Source organism: Phodopus roborovskii, unplaced genomic scaffold (assembly GCF_943737965.1).
Source record: "Phodopus roborovskii unplaced genomic scaffold, PHOROB, whole genome shotgun sequence".
NCBI lineage: Eukaryota > Metazoa > Chordata > Mammalia > Rodentia > Cricetidae > Phodopus > Phodopus roborovskii.
The window spans coordinates 30,322,134-30,343,504 of NW_026126433.1; the positions used below are offsets into that span (position 1 = coordinate 30,322,134).

The 21,371-nt window shown below is 39.4% G+C and overlaps 1 protein-coding gene across 1 annotated transcript in view; it reads right to left on the reverse strand.

Moving 5' to 3' along the window:
* Positions 1–21,371, reverse strand: part of Pappa2 (pappalysin 2) — a 232,006-nt gene that overhangs the window by 35,384 nt on the left and 175,251 nt on the right. The window contains exons 17-20 of the mRNA XM_051186063.1: positions 16,838–17,006; positions 15,194–15,329; positions 13,685–13,794; positions 505–576 (exon numbers count right to left, since the gene is read on the reverse strand). Coding sequence (XP_051042020.1) covers positions 505–576; positions 13,685–13,794; positions 15,194–15,329; positions 16,838–17,006 — 487 coding nt within the window. The remainder of the gene's footprint in view (positions 1–504; positions 577–13,684; positions 13,795–15,193; positions 15,330–16,837; positions 17,007–21,371) is intronic.

A 21,371-nucleotide genomic window follows, 5' to 3' on the forward strand; every position in this document is an offset into this window, starting at 1 on the left:
GCTCCTACCTACAAATGACTGTGATATTCAGGAACCAAGGCAGAAAGATTACCACAAGGTTTAGTTTGGTCCATAGCAGCTGCAGTACAACACCTTCTTCATAAATGCATACACACATATGCACATACAATTTTAATTTTAAATACACACATACATGCACACAAACACACACACACACACACACACCAAAGTTGGTTTTAGACACTGTACTGGCTGAACAAAGTTGTCTATAGTAAAATCCTTATTTAACTAATTCCAACCAAGGCCTAGTTACAGAATCCCAAAGCCATAAATAATTCTGGCTTGTCTTTTAAGTGACTGAGGATTTTACCAAAATAAAACTGAATTCAGAAATTCTGACTTTTGTAAATTTGGGGTTGGGAGGCAGCTCCATTTAAGAAGCTAACTGAAGGAAAAGGGATCAGGAGAAACAGTGCCTTTAATTGGAGGGACTCACATTGTTCACTGCTCTCCACATGGCTTGTGGAAGTCAAACCCACATACCTCACATGACTGGATGCAGTGAACCAGGGAAGGATCTGGGTGCCACTGACGCCGGCCGGTACACACGATGCTCTAAAACAGAAATACAAGAAACAGACATTAGGTCTATGGGAGAAATGGTTAATTCCATGTTTGCCCCAACCAGCCAACTCCGGTGCTTCGAAGGCAAGAGTCTTTCTGTGTGCCTGGCAAGCACCTGGTCTTTCCTTTGGGAGCCACTAACCCTGCTGGGTCATGGTGTGAAGGCAGAAACTCTCAAAGTGGGAACTTTGTGCCACCTTCATCTTCTTCTTTCCCTAGAGTGCTGTCAGTATCATTTGAAAAGGCAATCACACATAATGAGTGTGATCTGTTCTTAGGAAGAATACTGACTTTTAAAGTAATTTCAAAGAAATTATTACATGGTTGTGTCAGAAGAGCCATACCTTAAGAAAATTGCTTTTGAGAGAGAGTCTGATACCACAGTCAAGACTAATCTGAAACATACTATGCAGCACAGATTGGCCTTAAACTTACCACAGTAACCTGGTCTTGGCCTCCAAAGAACTGGGTTATGTGAACTACCATATACCTAACGTGTACCATGGGTTTTTAAGGCCAACACATATAGTTGTAGGAGATGTCTTTAAATATAACTTGTCATAATGAAAAGATCAGGAAAATAAGGTTCCTAAGTCTCTCTGTGGACTAATTAGTGAATTAAAGTTTTATTGTGATATTAAAGGATCCTCAACTGAATCTTCAATTCAAATTTTTAAGGTTCAATTTAACAGGGATAAAACTGTAAAATACTAATCTCAAGCTACTAACTTGTTATAAACTGGTAAAAATAATTATGGCATGCCAGTCAATGATTAAATTATAAATGATCAAATTCTTTAATATGCTCAGAACCATGCTTATAGTCATGCTAAGCATAAATGTAACTTTTTACAGGGACAAGTTTTATCTTTCTGTATATGTTGTCAAGCCTGAACCAAGTAGTTAACAACATGCAAAGTTTGTTTAAAATCAGATATTCTGCCTGAACTTGCTATGAGTGTCATAACATTGATCAATGCCACCAGCACCCTACCCAGACTGGACACTGTTGGGCTGACTGTCCTACTCTGTCTCCTCAAGGTAGGCCAGAACCCCAAGTTTCTCCACCACAGAAAAACCTCTGAGAGCTGGCAGCTGATGGCTGATGCTAAGACTAATGACCTCTGCCCGCAACAAATCCACTGAGACCATCATGGAGGATTCCAGGCTGGCTGTCCAAGTAACAGGTAAGTCTCTGTCATTTTAATAGATACAGAAGATACTGGTCTATAATTCCTAATCTAATAGATACTGGCCTATAATCCTACTCAGATTTTTTCTTTTCAGACATTGATAGGGAGTCTCACCTTGTACATAGATTAACAGTCTAGCAGTTCTGCCTACACCCCTACCCAAGGCTACACTTCCCAGTCAACTCCTTTATGGCTAGAAAGTTTGCTTTCACCTTCAAAACAGTATGGCTTTATAGTACTTTGAATGCAAAGGATGAACACTTTGCTTGCTGATTATAGAAATTTTAAAACTTTTTCAACAGCTTAAATGATCTGAGCCTCTTAAATAAAAAGACACAATTACCTGCCAGCCTGAATTGGTTTCATATGCAAAAGCCTGGCCCTGTTTTTCACAGAGCTAATAGGTCCCCTACTGAAATGTAAACTCAACAGAACCTACTGGTATACTCACACAAAGGTTTCCCCTTTTCCTAGAGTTGGTAGGTCCCTGACAGAAAAAAGACACTCACAGACAAGTTTCAATAAAAGTGTACTCAAGCCATTATGCTACTGTTCCTAAAACACTGCTTTTTACTATTCCTTTATTTTAAAGAACTTGCTTTTCAACAACTGCTCTTAATAATCAACCACCTATGTTTCATGGTGAATGATACGATGTTTCCAGATAAAAGGAAATTAAAACTTTAAGGTTTATGGCCATTGTGAAGGTTTAAGGAAGTGATTTACGGTGTATAAATGCAAGTTGTGCAGGTCTGAGGGAGTGATGGATGGTATGTGAAAAAATGAGAATTAAAGATGAGACCTATGATGTTAAGGCTTCAAAAATTTGGTGTTTAACACTAATAAATGGAGTTCTGATAAGCTATTAATCTAGCCTTGGTAAAGCAATGGCTACTATTATTGTCACAGGCTCAAAATTGTAAATTTCCTTTGATAGTTTTCTAAATATAGTCTTAAAAGTGCTTCTCATTGTGCTAGAAATAGCTCTGTTAAAAATGTGTGTGGTGTGTGTCCAGTCCTCTTGACAGAGGAAAGAGTGCACCTGCTTTTACCCCTGAACCATTTTTTTTTTTTTCTTTTCCTTTTATTTTATTTATTTATTTATTTATTTTTTTTTTTTTTTGGATCCTCAATCTCTTCTTCCCTTTTGTTCTCTTTCCTGCCAGGAAACTTCTGTCCTGTTACAAATGAATGGCTACACTTCTGTCATGTGATACCATGCTTTATTTTGTTGTAGCTCAAAGGCTTTAGTCTACTCCAGCTGTTTGCCTACACTTCTTAACTACTTTTCTACAATGAGGATTTCAGTGCAGGTTACTGACAAGGATCATGCTAATGCCTTCTGTCCCTAGTCTACATCTATCCCAGCAGATTGACTCATCTGACAGATACCATCCAGGAATCAGCTGTGGCCCTGCAAACTGGGCTCACCTCACTAGCCCCAGGTAGTCCTGCAAAACCAGCAAGCCCTGGCTTTGCTGAAAGCTGGTGTCAATCAGTTCAGCCAAGGTGGCTGATCTCTGTCTCTTCAAGTTAGGTCAGCAAGACCGATGCTTCTGAAGAACTTTCCACAAGCCCCCTGCCATTGCCTGACTCCCTTCCCACTCCCAGCCTTCCTGGGCCACTAAGGTGTCCCTCCTCGCCCCCAGCTGTGAAGCAGCTATAGAAGATACCAGTAGCAGGTTATCATCAACAAAAGGCTGGGATGTTCGGTCTCAGGCAGTACACAAACCCGAAATAGCTCAAGCTGAACTATAGAAGGGTTTCTGGAGGTTAGATAAAGCTGGGGTTCCTCAGGAACTTGTCATGAATTCCTGTATATCAAAATGAGTCATTTCTCTGCCTCTGGCAAAAGGGGACATATGGTTCTCTTTTGTAAAGCAGAAGGCACCACGTTTATTCCTTCTCACAGTATCCCCTCTGGTCACTCACTCAGTTCAGACTGAATGTGTGAAAACCTCACTTACTGCAAACCACATTCCCCAGTGACCAAGACACTCTGTTTCTTTGCAGACTTAGTGCTGCTTCAAAAATTGTCATCATTTCCCTACCTAAGGGATGCTCAGCCTTAACAAACACTTGAAGCCCTGATTTTGCCAGAATATTCTGAACAGACTGGATCACCTTCACTTATACCCTTTCCCAGATTTTACAAATACAGGAATTTTAGACTTCTAACATCCCCAAATTTCTACAATACATTATAAAAGAAAAAAAGATAAAGGAATAGAATTTATTTTTATTTTCAAGCCTGTTCTTCCAAAGCCCATTTCTTTTATATTTTTTGATAGTTTTGTATTTTCATGTAATTTAATTTCACTCTAAGGTGATTTCATATTGGCAGATATGGAAGACACGAAAGGATACAGACCCTTTCTTTTGTTTCTCCAATTGTCCCCATTCTTTGTTCCTATTTCTAGCTCTTTTTTTTCAACAGGTATAATCTGCATATACATGCACACTCATGTGTATGTGTGTGTTATTTCCTCACAGTGTTTGTAGAATTTTATAATCTTTACTTTGTATTATAGTTGTTGTTAGTACTGTTTGGCAAATGGTCTGAACTACAGTCTGTTTCTTTTCTGATTTCTGGGATGTTACATTCTCTTGTTCCATGTACTAACAGAAACAAAGTTAACCCTTTAAGCCCGACAATTCCAACGACAAGGTAACTTTCTAGAATGCAGTTGCAATTATTGGAGAATAACCAGCCACATGTTCACTCCCTTAGACAAGTTTGTTTGAATCAACGGATGTGCTTGATCGCATATAGGTAGGAGGTACATAGGCAAGAAATACTTCAGGATGTATATTTGCCCCTGATTGAACATTATGAGAAATGCAATGAGCTATGGGTTTTGCCTTTTTAAAGCCCCACAAAATGTGAGCCAGGGCCATTCGGAAATCCCAGAATGGCCTGACCTGACCTCGGAGTTCACCCTGGTAGGTATTTAATTAAAGCTTGCTTCAAATGTAGCTCAAAATTGTGGAACTAGTCTTTCTGTCATGAATCTCAGGTTAAACAAGTACTCCGTTGCCTGAGTGCACATTTAACTTATTTAACCTAATCCATATGGTTAGCCAATGCTGTTATTTTCATTCTTTTTGCTTTAACTAAGAATATGTAAAAATCTTTTCACATGTGCAAATATAAGATAAATCCATCACAGTGAGATTGACAATACTCACTGATCTGTAAATGCTAATGCAGTTTTTAGAGTAGTTCAGACTGCCATACCTCCTTAATCTGTGTAAATTGCTAAAAGTGGGTAGTAAGTCTGTTGTACCCATCCTAGATGCCAAATCCTTGAGAAAGAGGGTGGTTTCCCTTTCCTATTCTGTGTGTTAACTTTCGACATTTTGTAAGCCCTGGCCAACTGCTAAATGCAATGCTGGGCCTTCAGGTTTCTCCTGTCTCTTCTGGTCTATGAAAGTCACCCACCCCTTACCAAGCAGTCTTTACCTGTGAGGGCATGCTTATCTTATATGATGAGTAGAACTACTAGTCATTGATAAAAAGACATTTGCAAGTGGTTCTTAAAACTATGTACACTTGGGATACAAGAAGGAAGAGAATCACTGTCCCTGGTTTGTCTATTGATTGTATAATAATGTGTTTCACAGAGGGAATGCACAGAGTAATGTTATACTTTATTCAGGGTCATGCATATATGTAGCAATGAGAAAGTTGTCACAAGCCTGGGTGATGGCAGAATTTGTATCTTGCTGTGATTAGCAGTCCATTTTGTCACTTAACTATTCCTGATTAAAAACAAAACAAACAAACCAAACCAAACCAACCAACCAAACAAACCAAGAAAAGGCAATTTTCTGTTATAGCCTAATGTTGGCCAAGTGTAAGTCTTGTAACTATTTATTTATTTAATGTTTATGAATACTCTATCTGCATGTATGCCTTCATGCCAGAAGAGGGCATCAGATCCCGTTATAGATGGTTATGAGCCACCCTGTGGTTGCTAGGGATTAAAATTGAATTCAGGACCTCCAGAAGAGCAGCCAGTGCACTTAAACTGCTGAGTCATCTCTCCAGGACCCAAGTCTTATGACCCTTAACAAGAAGTCATCAGGCAATAGCATTCATACAGCTTTATGAACATTGTAAATCGCCTTAATGTTTCCACTAACATCTACCTCTCTTATTGGAAGCTATAAGACTTTAAAAGATTTAATGAAGATGGGCAGAAGAACAGAAATTTCTCTATTTACTATTCTCTGTAGATTATCTATGGATGTAACATGCACATTTGTAATTTGCCAAAAGTATTCCAGAAAGTAAGAAAATCACTTCTCATCTGGAGTTCCCACTTACCTGTCCAACTCGCTGTTTCCCTCCTGATTCACTTCCTTCTTGTATACCAAGCATACATAGTTTTGAGGAACACTTGCAATTGCCTTTTTTTTTTTTTAAATCAATGACAAGTAGTTCTACTCATCATATAAGATAAGCATGCCCTCACAGGTAAGGACTGTGCTTAAGGGGTGGGTGACTTTCATAGACCATAAGAGTCAGGAGAAACCTGAGGGCCCAGCATTGCATTTAGCAGTTGGCCAGGGCTTACAAAGTGTCACCTGCCTGAAAGTTAACACACAAAAATAGGACAGGGAGACCAACCCTTTTCTCAAGGTTTTGACATCTAGGATGGGTACAACAGGCATACCAATCACTTTTAGCAACTTACACAGATTAAGGAGGTATGGCAGTCTGAACTACTCTAAAAACTGCATTAGCATTTACAGATCAGTGAGTATTGTCAATCTCACTATGATGAACTCATCTTACATTTGCACATATGAAAGGATTTTACATATACTTAGTTATAGAAAAACAGAGTGAAAATAACAGAATTGACAATTCATATGAGTTAGGTTAAATAGCAAGGAGCAGATGATATCGAGAAGGGAGGGTGCAACTGTACACTGAGAAGTCAGAACTCCTGCACAGGAAAAGCTCTTTATTTTTCCCCTCTTCCTCTTTGGCTCTAAAGTATTTTGTTTACTAAAAGAACCACTAGTCCTTTCAGGATTAATTTTGGAAACAAAAATAAAAATAAAAAATGATAAGCTTTGATGTCACAGGGCTACTGAAGAGCTGGGGAGGGGACAGGGATCACATTCTTAAGGTTTCTTCCAAATGGATCCCTTGGAGAAGTCTAACTAACTTGCACCTGACTAATTCATAATTATGATAGCACATTAAAGACAGGGGAAAACATTGTTCAGTCTGTGAAGCAGAAATTCATGAGATAAAATGACAGAGAGGAGGGAGGGAATGAAAGGCAGTGGTAGATGCCTTGTGCTTTGCAAGGAAGGAATCACATTCAAATATAATTTAGTGAAATTTACTTCCAGGCAAATGACTTCTGCATTATATCGAAAACAAATCTCCTCATGAAACTGGGTTCCTGAAAGATCATGTCTTTCCAAATTAAAAGTCAAGGTATCACAAACCATCCTCGTGAAAGAGCAGATGAAGACAGCCATAAACAATTCACCTCACCCTTAAATAAGGTTTTTGAAAAACAAAACGTTGAGAACTCTCTCAGCGGATCGAGCATTCTCTGGCCCTTTGCTTTCCTGTAACCACTATGATCAATCTAATTGAGGACCCTTTGTGCTCAGTGTGAAGTGAGGATTAACCTAACACATGAAAGTAAAAGAGAGAAATCAAGGGAAGAAAATATGGAGACTTGAAAATGTCAACATACTCCTTGTCTGGAGAACCAGGTCCCACAATCTCAGCAGTGTGGAGACCCTGGATTCTCAGGAAGTGACAGCAGATGTCAGGAGACTACAGGCAGAGCCATTTGGGGGCATCAGGGCATTAACTATGGTATCAGTACTGATAGCATACAGCACCCTGCCTCTCATTATTGTCAGATCCCACTGCCTGGTCACCATGTCAAAGACCCAGAATGTTCACCTGGAAATTTCATGCTCTAGCCCTGCTGTCTCCTACAGAAAACATGATCTTGAAAAACTGAAACAGAATTGTGTGTGTGTGTGTGTGTGTGTGTGTGTGTGTGTCTGTGTGTACTCCTTTTTATTTTGTTTTTGTTTTTTGTTTGTTTTGTGTTGTTGAGACAGGGTTTCTCTGTATTGCTTTGAAACCTGTCCCGGAACTAGCTCTGTAGACTAGGCTGGCCTTGAACTCACAGAGATCTTCCTGTCTCTGCCTCCCAAGTGCTGGGATTAAACAAGTATGCCACCAATGCCTGGGGTGTGTGTGTGTGTGTGTGTGTGTTCCATCCTTCTACATATCACAGAGCTGTTAAGAAATTGCTTCCTTAGTCAAAGGTGGTACAGTAGGAAACACTGAAGATTTGAAGATGCATTGATTTTCTAGTTTTCCTGGCCCAGTTTGAAAAATGACAAAAAAAGGAGCCAATGATCCAGACTTTTACACACACACACACACACACACACACACACACACACACACACACACGTGTGCCTGCAAACCATGAGACAATGTGTTTTTGTTCCATGGAGCAAACCTAACAAAGCTGAAAATTTTTAAAAAGGTAAAATTTATACTAAATAAATTAAAATATTACTTCAACTTAAGATTTATATTATGAAACTGTTCTGGGGGTTTCATGTGTGTTGTTTTCTTTTTTTTACTTTTATAAGACCACTGCAAGATAAGTAGCATTTTCTTTCCCTTGAAGAGGAATGCCCAGAGGTTCTGAGAGCAAACTACCTTCTCTCTCTTTATGTCAATTGTTTCTTGGAGGCATTTCTCATGAAAACCCCCAGACAACCAATGTCTTTGGAAATTGTTCCTTTAATAAAATGTATAGTATTCTAAACCTCAGGCACCATTTGCAAGACCAATTGGCCCTCTAGAGAAGGGTAGATAAACTATAGATACCTGAAAGCATACTTCACTGTTCTTTATAAGCAAAACAAAACAAGTTCTGCTACAAAAAAGAAAAGTAGTGTTATATCTCTCTTGAAATGATTTTCCTGCAGGGTTCATGATAAAGGGAGGAAATGTAGAGATTGGTGTTTTTCCTGGTAAAAAAAGAACAGCCTATTTTCTGTTTGATGGGGGGAAAAACATCCCAAGCAGACAGCTAGAGGGCAAAAAGACTGCTGAGGGTGTGGTAATACAGGTACTGCCACACAATTTGGAGTCAAGAACATTTCTTATGCCTGGTCTCCAAAGCAAGTTCCAGGATATTCAGGGCTGTTACACAGAGAGACTCTATCTTGAAATGCCCCCTCCCCCCAAAAATGAACATTGCTTAAACATTTTCTTCACATCACTTCTTGACAACTGTGAAATTTTGGACAGATTATCTAGCAACGCCTATGTATATGTAAAGTAGAGATAATAAAGTCTTTCCAAGCTTATTCATTTGTGAGGAGACTCACATTATATATAGAAAACATATTTACATATATAATTATATATAACTACATAGATATATAATGTGAATTGTGTGTATATGTGTTGTGTGTGAGAGAGGAGAGAGAGATGTGTGTGTGTTGTGTGTGTGTGTGAGAGAGAGAGATTAGTAGTAGAGTAGATATTCACAGGAGTTTGGAGACAAAGTATTATTCAAATATAAGCTATTACTCATGTTACAAAGAATGAACTCATATGAAAAAGAATTGAGAAGAAAGATATAATTTAGTTCCCCACTCTGTAGTCTCATTGGATGCAAAACTATTTGAAATATGATAGACAGGAGTGATTTCCATGACAGAGACAAGAGTTATTTACTAAACAAATGAACTATACTAAAAAATAGATATTCTTGATTTTAATATTTATTCTGTAATTATCTTATTTGTAAATGTAATAACTTATTATACTTAAAGCAGCTAAAGGGATAGCTGTGAAGCTGGTGATCCACATCCTTATGTATTTCAAGGCATCCTAGTTTTTAGGAAGCCACAATGTATATCATTGTTTATGTGCTAAGTGAGTCAAAAGGACACTCAGATTGCACAGAAGGTACAGTACAGACAACCTTCAAGATAGTCAGTCTGAGTTACAGGATTTTACGTCAAATATGAAGTTTTATCTAAGATAGTTTCTTGGGTTTGTAAGGTTTTCTTATTTAAGAAGACAAGGTTAGATTTTACACTCCTCATGATCCCATGGGTGCCCCAAAATGACAGACTTCCTGAGTTTATATTAGTGGCTGAAACATAGTCTCATCATAGATTACTCTAGGGACAAAACACCAATCATCTCATGATATTCATTACTTCCATTGACTTTTTTAACTTATCTTTTACAATAAGTTCCAATTTCCTAAATACAGAGCCTCCTTTTATGCTTTGCAAACAACACTCCCTGCAAGAGCTGATAACCAATAAAGGACCTGGATAATGCTTTGCATTGCTCTCATTGTGATATTTACTGTTAACTATTGGATTGCTATTTGGTTTTGATTTTATTTTGGTGTGAAAGATGTTGATTTGGAGATCAGAAACACTTAGAATATCTTTATTATGCTTTCAACTTGTGAAATCCTGCCTGCTGGACTATTTTTCCAAGAATAAATTATTCTTATAAGGTAAAGTAAATGAGTCTTATACACTTTTCAGATTATCTCAGTTCTTCCCTTAAGTTGTTGGGAGGAGCTAATTTACTTCATTTTATTTTCCATAGCAACATGACACACAACTCAAGATTTCCTCTACTGCAACTGTGTTCCAGAACACTGTGATGGGACACATATCCCTCAATTATAAAGACCAGGGAAGTGTCATAACAACTGATAAGGAGTGGATACAAGGAAAGGAAGCTTCCTTGCTTGGCAACTGATTGAGAAAGAGACCAGGGACTGATCAATTTGAACTCTGTTCATAAGGTTCTCCTGTGCGTCTAAGATAACCCATGCAGATGTGATCCTCACTGAAGAAAAAGAGACCCAAAGCAATGAGCAGACTGTCCAATGCTATTCAGCTGGTGACTAGAAGAATTCAGGTATGTGGGTTCAGCTTTATAAGAAACAAAAACATTTTTTTCAGGGCTGCATAGATAGCTCAGCAATTAAGAACATTTTCTGCTCTTACAGAGGACCAGAAGTCAGTACCCAGCACCCGCACCAAATAGCTCACCTGTAAGTCTAGTTCTAGGAGATCTAATGTTTTCCTCTGGGTTCTGTATGCATTCTTACACACCTAGCACACACTAACACACACACACACACACACACACACACACACACACACACACACACAAATTCAATGGTTAAAAAATAATACTTTTTTTTTTTAATGCCTAGAATTCAGCGCTTTCCTGATGCTTCGATATCACATCTGGACAATTTATGTCCAAAACTAAGAGTTTACTAATTAGACTATAATTATAGCAAGTACAATAAAAGGGTGATACTGCTCAATGTGCAATGTGCTGGCTTAAGTGGAGATGAATGTTCTGCATTTTCTTGGCCAGAGTTATCTACAAATTGACAAGGATGTGTTTATCCATAGCAGCAAAAAGCTGCTCAAATTTGGCATATGTGCTGAGAAAATATTTATTTCTCAAGTAGAAAGTGGCATTCTTACACTTCTTTACTCATACAAGCAATGCTACAAGATAGTTAAGAGCATCAGACACTAAACAGGGCATTAGGCACACAGATACGAACAAAATGCAATAGGACCACCATAAGTAAATAATGATCTGTCTAAAGAACATATGAGGAACCCCCAGACTGATAGCTGGGAATCCAGCATGGGACTGACTCAGGCCCCCCTGAATATGGGTCTCAGCTAGAAGGCCTAAGCAGTCTAAGGGGCCTCAGACAGTGGAACCATGATGTATTCCTGGTGCACAAAAGGACCTTGTGGACACATCCCCCATGGAAGAACACTCCCTTGACCTAGAGACAGGAGAGAAGTCTTAGTCCCTACCTCAAATTACTTGACAGATTTACATAACCCCACCTGGATGGCATAGCCCTACATGTGGATGGGGGTGGGGAGATGGGTGTGGAGGGTGGTCAGGGTGCATGTGAGGGGGAAGAGAGGGTAAGAGGGAGGGAGAGGGAACTGGGATCAATATGTAAAATTAAAAAAAAAAACAAAATAAAATAATAGAAAAGAACAGATGAAGAAAGGAAGGCTTCAACAAGAGAGAACAATGGTTCTCTACTCTGGAAAAAGTCTCTCTCTGTAATGGTATCCTGGCTGTCTTCTGAAAGACAGTGACACCTGACTCCTGGGCAGATGAGTTAGTTGCTGCCTCTCAGGCATTCCCTAAGAACTTCTGTCACAAGCCATACCATTCCTCACATTGCATTATGCAATGTTTCTGAACACCAAATCAGCATCTTCCACACCAAAATAAAATCAAAACCAAACAGGCAATCTAGTAGTCAACAGTAAATAACACATCAGGTAAAGAAGAAAGTTAGGAATGATTTATAAACAAAATGTATAGATCCATAATCCATGTTTTAGTGGATTTCTAGAACATGGCTTGCAAGGATATAACTGAACAGTATAATAAAGCAACTATATCCCAATTCCATCCTCATTCTAAGAAACTACAACTCACAACAGCTCCATTAGCTCTTGATTTGTCTTTTCATTTCTTTTTCTCATTTTATAAATAACAATTGAACACTTAGCATTTTCCACACACCACTTTGAGAACCTAAGTAGTAACAATGGACAAGAGTTATTATTTCTCAGTTCATTCTGATTTTAGAAATATATATTTATAAAATACATAACGTCTGCTAGTAATTTCCAAGGAGAAAAATATGAAGAAGGGAATGTACCAGAAAAAGTGAGTTAAGATTTTAAGCATAATAGCCAAAAGGGCCTTCATACCATTTGAGTCTAATTATGAAAGAAGTAGAGGAGCAAGGATGCAGGTATCAGGGAGAACATCATGGGCAGAGGGGACCACTCAGGCAAAGGTCCTAAGATGCAGATCATTGTGTCATCAGAAAATAGGCAGGAGGAAGCCACAGTTGAAAAGGTGCTGAACTAAGAAAAGTGCATGAGAGAGTCAGGAGAGTGAATGTGAGTCTTAGAAAAAAGAGGATATAGGTAGATAGTTTACAGGTTTTAGAAGAATCAGATGATGGGTGTAGAAATCGATGAATAGTCTAATGAGGATGTTATCTGAAGCACCTGTGCCCTTGGAGCCTGAGTGCTTAAAAACTAGTAGGAGTGTGCAACGTAAGGCTCTGAGGACTATGACCATGAAGATGGGGAAGGTTTTATTCTGTTGGTGTTAGTCTCAAGTGTTACCACTTGAGTGAGGAAAAATGGTTTGGAAGAGGCTCTGAGAGAGGAGGACAGCCATTGCTCACATAGACACTAAGACATGAACATGGAGAGAAGAAGAGACCATTAAGCCTTCTGAAAGGCTGTGGTGTCAAGAGAGGACTAGCCTTCATGTGAGATAGTAAATGGAGTTCCCAGAGAAGAAGCCAGAAATAGAACAGACTTTGCTGATGAGTTTAAAGAGCAGAGAACCCAGGGAAAAGATTTCAGGGTTTAGAAAGAGGGGGAGACATGGGAAAGTGATCCCTGTCTGCTACCCACCTTCTCCCTATGTGCAGAGTATTGGGACCTTTCCTAATATAGCCTTCCTCCTTCTGATTTTTATCATCATGTTTCCTCAGTTTATCCTAACATTTGCTGTCTTGTTTTCATTATTCATTTTCTTTCCTGTTGCTCCTGTCTCTGGACCTTCTTTCTATCTTTCTTTTTAAATGTTTTTTCTTTAGCCACTTTTTTTCTTTTTCTTATTTGATAGTTTGTCCTTGGTGGGAATCATTCACAGGGCTGTTTGATACCAGGATATTTGGAGAGCCTCTAAAATTCCTCCAGGGAATGTCCTGCCAGTTAAGTCTGGGTTGGTAGCCTTGTATATCTACAACACACAAACCTGACCATTTTCTCACCTGGACTTTGACAGGTTCCATCCAGTGCTCCAAAGTGTCAGTAGTCACATTCTCTGGCAGCATCACAGGGTCACTCGGGGGGACTATACATGATGGGGAGCACACTGCACCTGAAGGAAGGGAAATTGATGGCAGAGACATGGACTGCCCAAATCATACTCTTTTCCAATGCTTGCTTAGTCTACACTAAGCATTCTACACTATAGACGATATCATCATGGTAGTTATAAGCAGGGCTGACTTCCACCCCTTGTGTACCAATAGGGATGCTGTTATGTAAGGTGATTAAGAGCCAGTGTGGCAAGTTAATTCTTCTCCTTTCCCCACATGCCATCTCCTATGCCTGGTCCAGTGTGTCCTCTCCTCAGAAACTGATATATGGCTGAGTCATTCAACAATTAGAAGATTGGTTTCTGGTTTAGCAGACTGACACATCCCCAAGACTCCAGCTAACTAAACTTATGCTTTTTAAATATATTTAATATAATTCTGATCTCCCAATAACTTATATTGAAAGCACCTTGTAGCTTCAATAGCTGGGGTGAAGCAAGTGGCACAGAGGTTATTAAATTATTCAGGGCCTATCCTATCCTCTCAGTTGACACACTGAAAACCATTACATGCGCAACCAAGAAACTTATTTGAGTAAAGGAGGAAACAGCCAAAATAAGAAGCAGAGATTTTGGTCTCTCAAAGGAAAATCTTGTTCTATTTGTTTACATGAAAGACCTAAGTGCCCCCTCAAAGCTTAGTCAAATAACACTCATTCTTGGGGCTCTTTTTCCTACAAATTATGTCATTTCTAACTTTCATTTCTGGTTGTCTATACATCAGTGTCTCTAGGTAAATAATCTCTTAAGTTACATCATTTTTAGGAGACAATATAGATGTATACTATTTTGTGTAGAAATCAGAACTTTTGAGGGTGAGAATCTGTTCATTAAACAGCATTTAAGAGATGTCTGAGATCACTGATAACCCAGGTCTGTTTGTACTGTGATCAGCACAAGTTGTCATAGTTCAAATAATACTTGGAACACAGTGAAGAATCAATTCAGAAATGACTAGAGCTTCCAGTTAGCAATGTCATGCATATGTATATAACATAGGTTAGACTCTCCTAAACAATTTTCAGGCTGGTGTAAATCAGAATTTAGACAAAATCTCATAAGGTTTCACATACAATACAAATCTTTTCTGTGAAGCATAGGGCCAATTTGATCAAAATTGAGTCAACCTTACTCTAAGTCAGCCCTAGTACACACAACTTAAACTGCAATTATTTGGGTAAGCACTTACTCACAGGCTCTGCAACCCAGTCCTCTGTGGAAAAAGGCTAAAGAGTTTCATCTCAAGTAATCCATCCCACCACAACAGAGGTAATGTAGGAGACTGGCATCACATGGGTACAGGCATTCATTCCTTTAGGAGCTAAGAACCCAGTCACAGATACATGCACTCTCAGTTTCAAAGCAAAGTAGGTAACTTGAATAGATGTCCCATTCTTACCAATTCCATATCCCTGTCCACACTTGTACTCCACTAAATTCAGCTCTGTGGGGGGTGGTGGGCACTCCCCTTGCAGGTTTTCACACAGCTTGAACTCCTGGGTCCACAACCCCTCTTTAGTGCAGATGATGGGAGTCTAGAATACCAAGGGGGAAAAAAACCTACCACAATTTTTATTTTGTTAATTTCATTGTAGGAAGGGAGGAAAGTGGTCTGACAAATGACAATACATGTTAACTTCTGGAACTTGAGCTAAATGCATTAACTTCTGGAACTTGGGCTAAATGTTGATTAAAACAATAAGCAAAATTAAATATGGCAAAAGAAGAAGGAGGAAGAAGAGAAGAAAAGGAAGGAAGGAATGGAGAAAGGAATGAAGAGAGGATGAACAAACAAACAGGGCAATCCAAGATAATTTCTTGCTGTTTGCATGTGAAAGACTCATGAACAATTTCCCCATTCATGCTACTTATCAGCATTATATTCACCTTTAGCAATGAGGTTATATAATAAACTACTAACCAGAGCAGAATATTCTGTGCTATTTTGAGAAAGTGTCCACAGATGGTATTGTTTTACCATGATTCATACATATTATCACACCAGTGTTGCTTATGGCAAATGTTGGATTTTTTTCAAGGCATGTTATGTGTGGTTAAATAATTAATACTTTTTCTAAAGGTATTTTTGCCTTTCTAATGAGATGCACATATTATCTCTGTTTTAATCCTGCTTAAAGTCTGTTCCCTTTCCCCACATGTCAGCTGCCTGGTACAACTCTTGGTTTGCCCTCACCCACCACTACCACCACCAATCAATGTATACTCTGCCTGGATGGAACACAGAGAAAATTAAGAACTATAAATCCAAAGGGGAGAAATACAGATGTATCAATAACTCTGTCTGGTAAACTCCATGCTTTTCTAACTAGTCAGTTCACACAGGCATATCTGATGTCTTTGGATCTCACTTTGTGGCTCATTTTTTTTCCACATCTGTTCTGCAGTATTATCTTGAATATTGAACCCTAAGTTAAAGTCACTCCAAAGAAGCAGTGACTGCCATTGATCTTTGCCTCCAAAATCTACTTGACTTCCTGTTTCATGTATGTGTCTGTAATACTTGAAGAGTGTCTGAAACAAAACTGAGTTTAGTCATACAATCATGATAAAACTGTGCTTTTAGTTCAGACGTGTGACAGAATCCTAGGGAGAGTAATAGTCAAGTAGCACTTTAATAATCTTTGTTGAATGATTTGTGTTTTTGTTTGGGACTTTGTTCTACTATAAAAGAAACTCACAAGTCCTTAATTCCTACTCAAGTTAGGTCAGTGCACTCATGAGAGTTGATCGCATTGCCAAATCAGAATCCTAGACTAGCTTGAAATGTGCCCTGATGCCCTACTCACTGGTTTCTTCTGCTTACCTCAAAGAAAACTAAATTTGGAAGGGAATGCTCCGAATCACTAACTCTTCAGAACTCTCTATGGAATAATATCAGTGCCTCTCATTAAAATATGGCTGCATAAGTGCCTGCCTGCTGGATTTCTTTCAATTTACTTCACCCCAGCATTCATGTCATAGCCAAGATCATGAAGATGAGAACACAGTCTTATCTAAATTAAGTTCATGAAATCTTCCTTACCCTTTCTGTTTCCTGGTTACAGTTGAGCATACACTGGCTGTCCAGCTTGAAGCCATTGGTGCATTCATACATGCCTTCAAAAACAGGAGAAGGCGGCTCGCACACCACTGGGATGCAGCTCCTTTCTTCCCAGGTCCCATCATCCAGGCATTGTATCTTCAGGAACTTACTAATAAGACATGAAACCGAACAGCCCATCAGAGAAAACTGGATCCCCAGAAACATATGGTAAAAATTAGCAAAGGGGGCCAGTGACATGGGTCAGTGAATAAAAGTGCCAAGACTGAGTTGAATCCCTGGAACCTCCATGCTGGAAGGAGAGAACTGACTTCAAAAAGTTGTTCTATGACCCCGACAAATGCCATATCTTTTCATATGTGTGGAACAGCATACACACACACACACACACACACACACACACACACACACACACACACACACACTAAAAAGGGCAGGACAATTGCTTCTATGTAGTCAAATGCCCCATTGTAGTCATTAAATTAAAACTAGATGTCTGTGGAAGCAGTGATAGGCTGTCTTGTATATTTGACTTATGACTCCCTAGAGAGTTGATAGTGTAGTAACTAGACTGTTTATAGGCAAAGTCTCACATCTAAGCATAATGGGACATGCCATATACTTTAGAATACAGAAGAGTTGTCATACACTCAGGGAACGAATCAGGTAGAACCTGAAGATCACTTGTTCTGTGGTGACACCATGGCTGAAATTGTTAATAGTCATTACTTCTTTGAGGAGAAAGAGTTCAGCAATGTATTGTTTTAAAACAGAGGTTCACCTGATCTTCAAAGGTCAGTCTACTCACTGAGATCACCACCCTCTCTGCTCTGTTTGTTTACAAGTTCATTTTCCCTTGGAAGGAGTTCATACCTTTCATCAGATCCCATGAGCAGATATGACTCAGTACTGTTCTGGAAGAACAGCCCCTCCATCTCATGCCCAGACATGGCCTCTGACCAGAGACTGTGCTTGAGATGGATAGGAATCAAAGCAAAGGGGTTCCTGTTACTGTGGATTCCACTCCACTCCCCTCTGACTCATTGCAATCAGAAGGTGCTTTCCGGTTTGGCTGTTTTAGCATACCCACTTCTGATTCACAAAACTCGTGGTTACAGATAAGCTTGTAATTCAAAATATAAATAATCCTTTGGCTCTCTCCACCATGTAGACAAATTACCATCTGCTTTCTTTCTTTTGTGAGTGTGGGGCGGGGGGTGGTGGGGATGGAGGGGGCTGTGGGTATATGCACATATGTATGTTTTAAGACAGAGTCTCATGTAATCCAAGCTGGCACTTGCGGGTGACCCTGAACTCCTAGGTCCTCTTTCCAACACTTCCCAACTGCCTGGGGTTACAGGCATGTGCCCAGAACATTAAAATGACATTTTCTAGTGTCATGATCTCATTTTAACATTAATATATGTACACCATTCTATATATGCTTTAAACCAACAATCATAAAATGCCTTCTGTGTGCTTGCAATATTCTTCCTTTTTTATCAAACATGGATCACCCTGGTATATGCAAAAATCAGTTTTCCCCACTGGTTGGAAACTTACAGAAGGAAGCAGCTGTGTCATTTTCTTGCTTTCAACTTTTAGGAAGCAGTATTTAGCTTATATGGAACTAAATAAATACTTGATCTTTAAATCCCTGAATTGCAATGAACAACATCAGGTACATTGCAAGACACACAACAAATCAATGGATTCATCATAACTCTCAGAATAAAATTCTGCTCTTGCCCCCACTTTATAGATAAAGGATCACACTGTGATGCTAAATTCCTTTCCCAGGATCTTATGTCACAGGATGCATTTGCTTTCAAACAATTTGGATAACAATTTAATATGATCTCCTTAGCAGACTTTGTGCTGCACAAGGATCTCACTAGCATAGGTTAGCTGTGTTCATGGCGGAACTCCATGCAAATGAAAGAACATGCTATGATTATTTGATTATTTTCTATGTAGTTTCTTTCCCTGAAAGATGATACATAAATATGGCTTCCAAAATTGGTTTCTAGCAAACAGTTTGCAATGCATTTTGCAATAATGAGGCTCCCTTGAAACTCCTTTAAATTCAGTATTTTACTCTTCCTTTGCTCTGCAGATTTTAAATCCTCCAGGGGAATTCCCCCAGCACACACTCAGTTAGGACCTACAGCTCTGGTGAACTCACATTTCCTAAATGGAGAGAGCCAGCAACTCCACTGACATGAGGACAGAAACAAGGCTGTACCATCCTTGCTGCTCAGCATGGCTGCAAAGGAAAACCTGTGCTTATTTCATGTGGTATTTTTCTCTGAATTGGTTGAAATGCTCCAACCATGGAAAAAGTCTCCCCTTTCCTTGCCCAGAGTGAGGAAGCATTCAAGAATGTAGAGTTGATGTGTTTCCTTGCCAGTTTAATAACCTCAGAGGTGAGAGTAGATAGATTAAGTTTGGGTTGGGAAGAGTGAGTTTGGGTGTTTGGGGTTGGACCCACCCAGTGTGATGCAAAGCAGCAGCAACAGGAGATGGGACTGATGCATGGTAGCACAGTTGAGAGTGAAGTCCCTGGATTGGGCATGCATGAGGGAAGGCTGGGAGCATCCTTGTTTCCTAGGCAACTGGGGTCCTTTCATAACAGTCCTTTTCTACAGTTTCAAGGACTCCTCGCTGCTTTTCTTTCCTTTGGAAAGCAGATGGCTTTATGTGGCTGTATTAGTTCCTTTTCTTATTTTTGTAAGAACCTGAAAAAAAGCAACTTAAAGGAGGAAAATCTGACTCTCAGTTCAGAGGGAGCATAGTCAATCATGTCAGGGAAGGCTTGGACATGGCACCAACACTGTCCAGAGCACATACATGGCCAAGATCAGGAAGCAGAGAAAAGGAAATGCTGACTATTTGCTGGCATTTCCCTTTTCCTCTTTTTATTAAGTCCCAGTCTCCATTCCCATGAAATGTTGACATTCACATTTGGGAAGTCTTTCCCTAGTCCTTTCCTCAGTTAAACTTCTATGAAAATATTCCCACATATATGCAAAGCTGTGCCTCTTTAATGTCTCATGTGTTTCTTAATCCAACCAAGTAGACCACAGAAGTGAACCATTACAACAGCCATCTCCTGGGTTTCTGTTTATTTGTTTTTTAGATCTTGGACCTCTCCATCAGATGATACTGCTTAGGCTCCAACTTCAGACTGCTTCTAAAGCATTCAAGAGGTTCACCATGACCCAGTAATGTGGAGTGCTTCAATCTATAGACCACACTTACATGTGGATTCATAGTTAAAGGCCTGAATCTTCAGAGTCATGGTATGGAGCTTCTGGGACACTCCTGGCCATTTTGTTACATTCCAAAGACACTATGATTATATCAGAAAATAAGAGCGCCTTCGATTAGTCCTAGTTCCATGAAATTTGGCTGTTTTCTAAGACTTCTCTGAGGGGAATGAAGCTTAAACCATTCCACCCACTCTACTTTACTCAGTTACTATTGTGAACAAAATGATGGGACCCTCTCCAGCTCCCCAGTTTGTGGTACAACTTTAATCCTTAGTGTGATTGCATTAGGATGGAGGGCATCAGAGGGATCATCAAGTCATACGATGGCACTAGTGCCCTTAGATGAAGAGACACATAAGCTTGCATGCCTGTTTACATTCTTTCCTGAGAGGACACAGGAGAATTGAGAGCATTTGCATACAGGGAACCAAGTCTCCAGAGAAGCATCTACCAATGCTGTCATGAAGAACGGTGAGGCACGAATACCAGCTGTTTCAGTTATTCAGTCTACAGTACTGTTAATGCCACTCCTGAGACTAAGGCACATCAGTGGCATGATGTGTGTGAATCTCCCACCTATGATAGCTGCCTCTTCGTGTCTCCTGATTTGGGGATGTCACAGACTGACCTCTCACTCTTACAGGACTATTCCTGAATGGGAAAAAAAAAAAAAAAAGGCTTTACTGCTAATGGCCCACTTCCTTCAGACAATATGTGTAAACCAGAGGCCAAAAAACTCTTTGAAGTCCTGGTATGAATGAATTTGCATTTCAGGAAATGATGGCATTAGACACTGAACCAAAACATACAGACAGATCCTTCCCAAGACAGGGTACCAGACTTTCTGGAAAGCTCATAACTGTTTTTGTAACACATTCTACTCAAATCTATCCACTCTCTGTACTTTCTTCATCCCAGTGGGGTAAAGGAAGTTAAAGGTGTTGCCTCTTATAGGAAACTAATACTAGTGATCAAATAAGTGATTTTCCCAATGTCATATAGTAAGAAAGTCACTAGTTAAAGCCAGAGTAGATTCTGAAGTTTTCAAGATATAATACAACACCCCAAACATTAGACAAATGGGTTTCAGATGAAATTTGTAGAGTAACTTACCACAATCAACTAAGACTTCCCTGAAAACCTAGATTGTCTGGCCTTTGAACCAGACATCCTGGAAATTGCCTAACACAGTATCTTGCTTCTCTCCTTACTCTCCCTCTTTGCTTTCATTCCTTTGTTTCCTA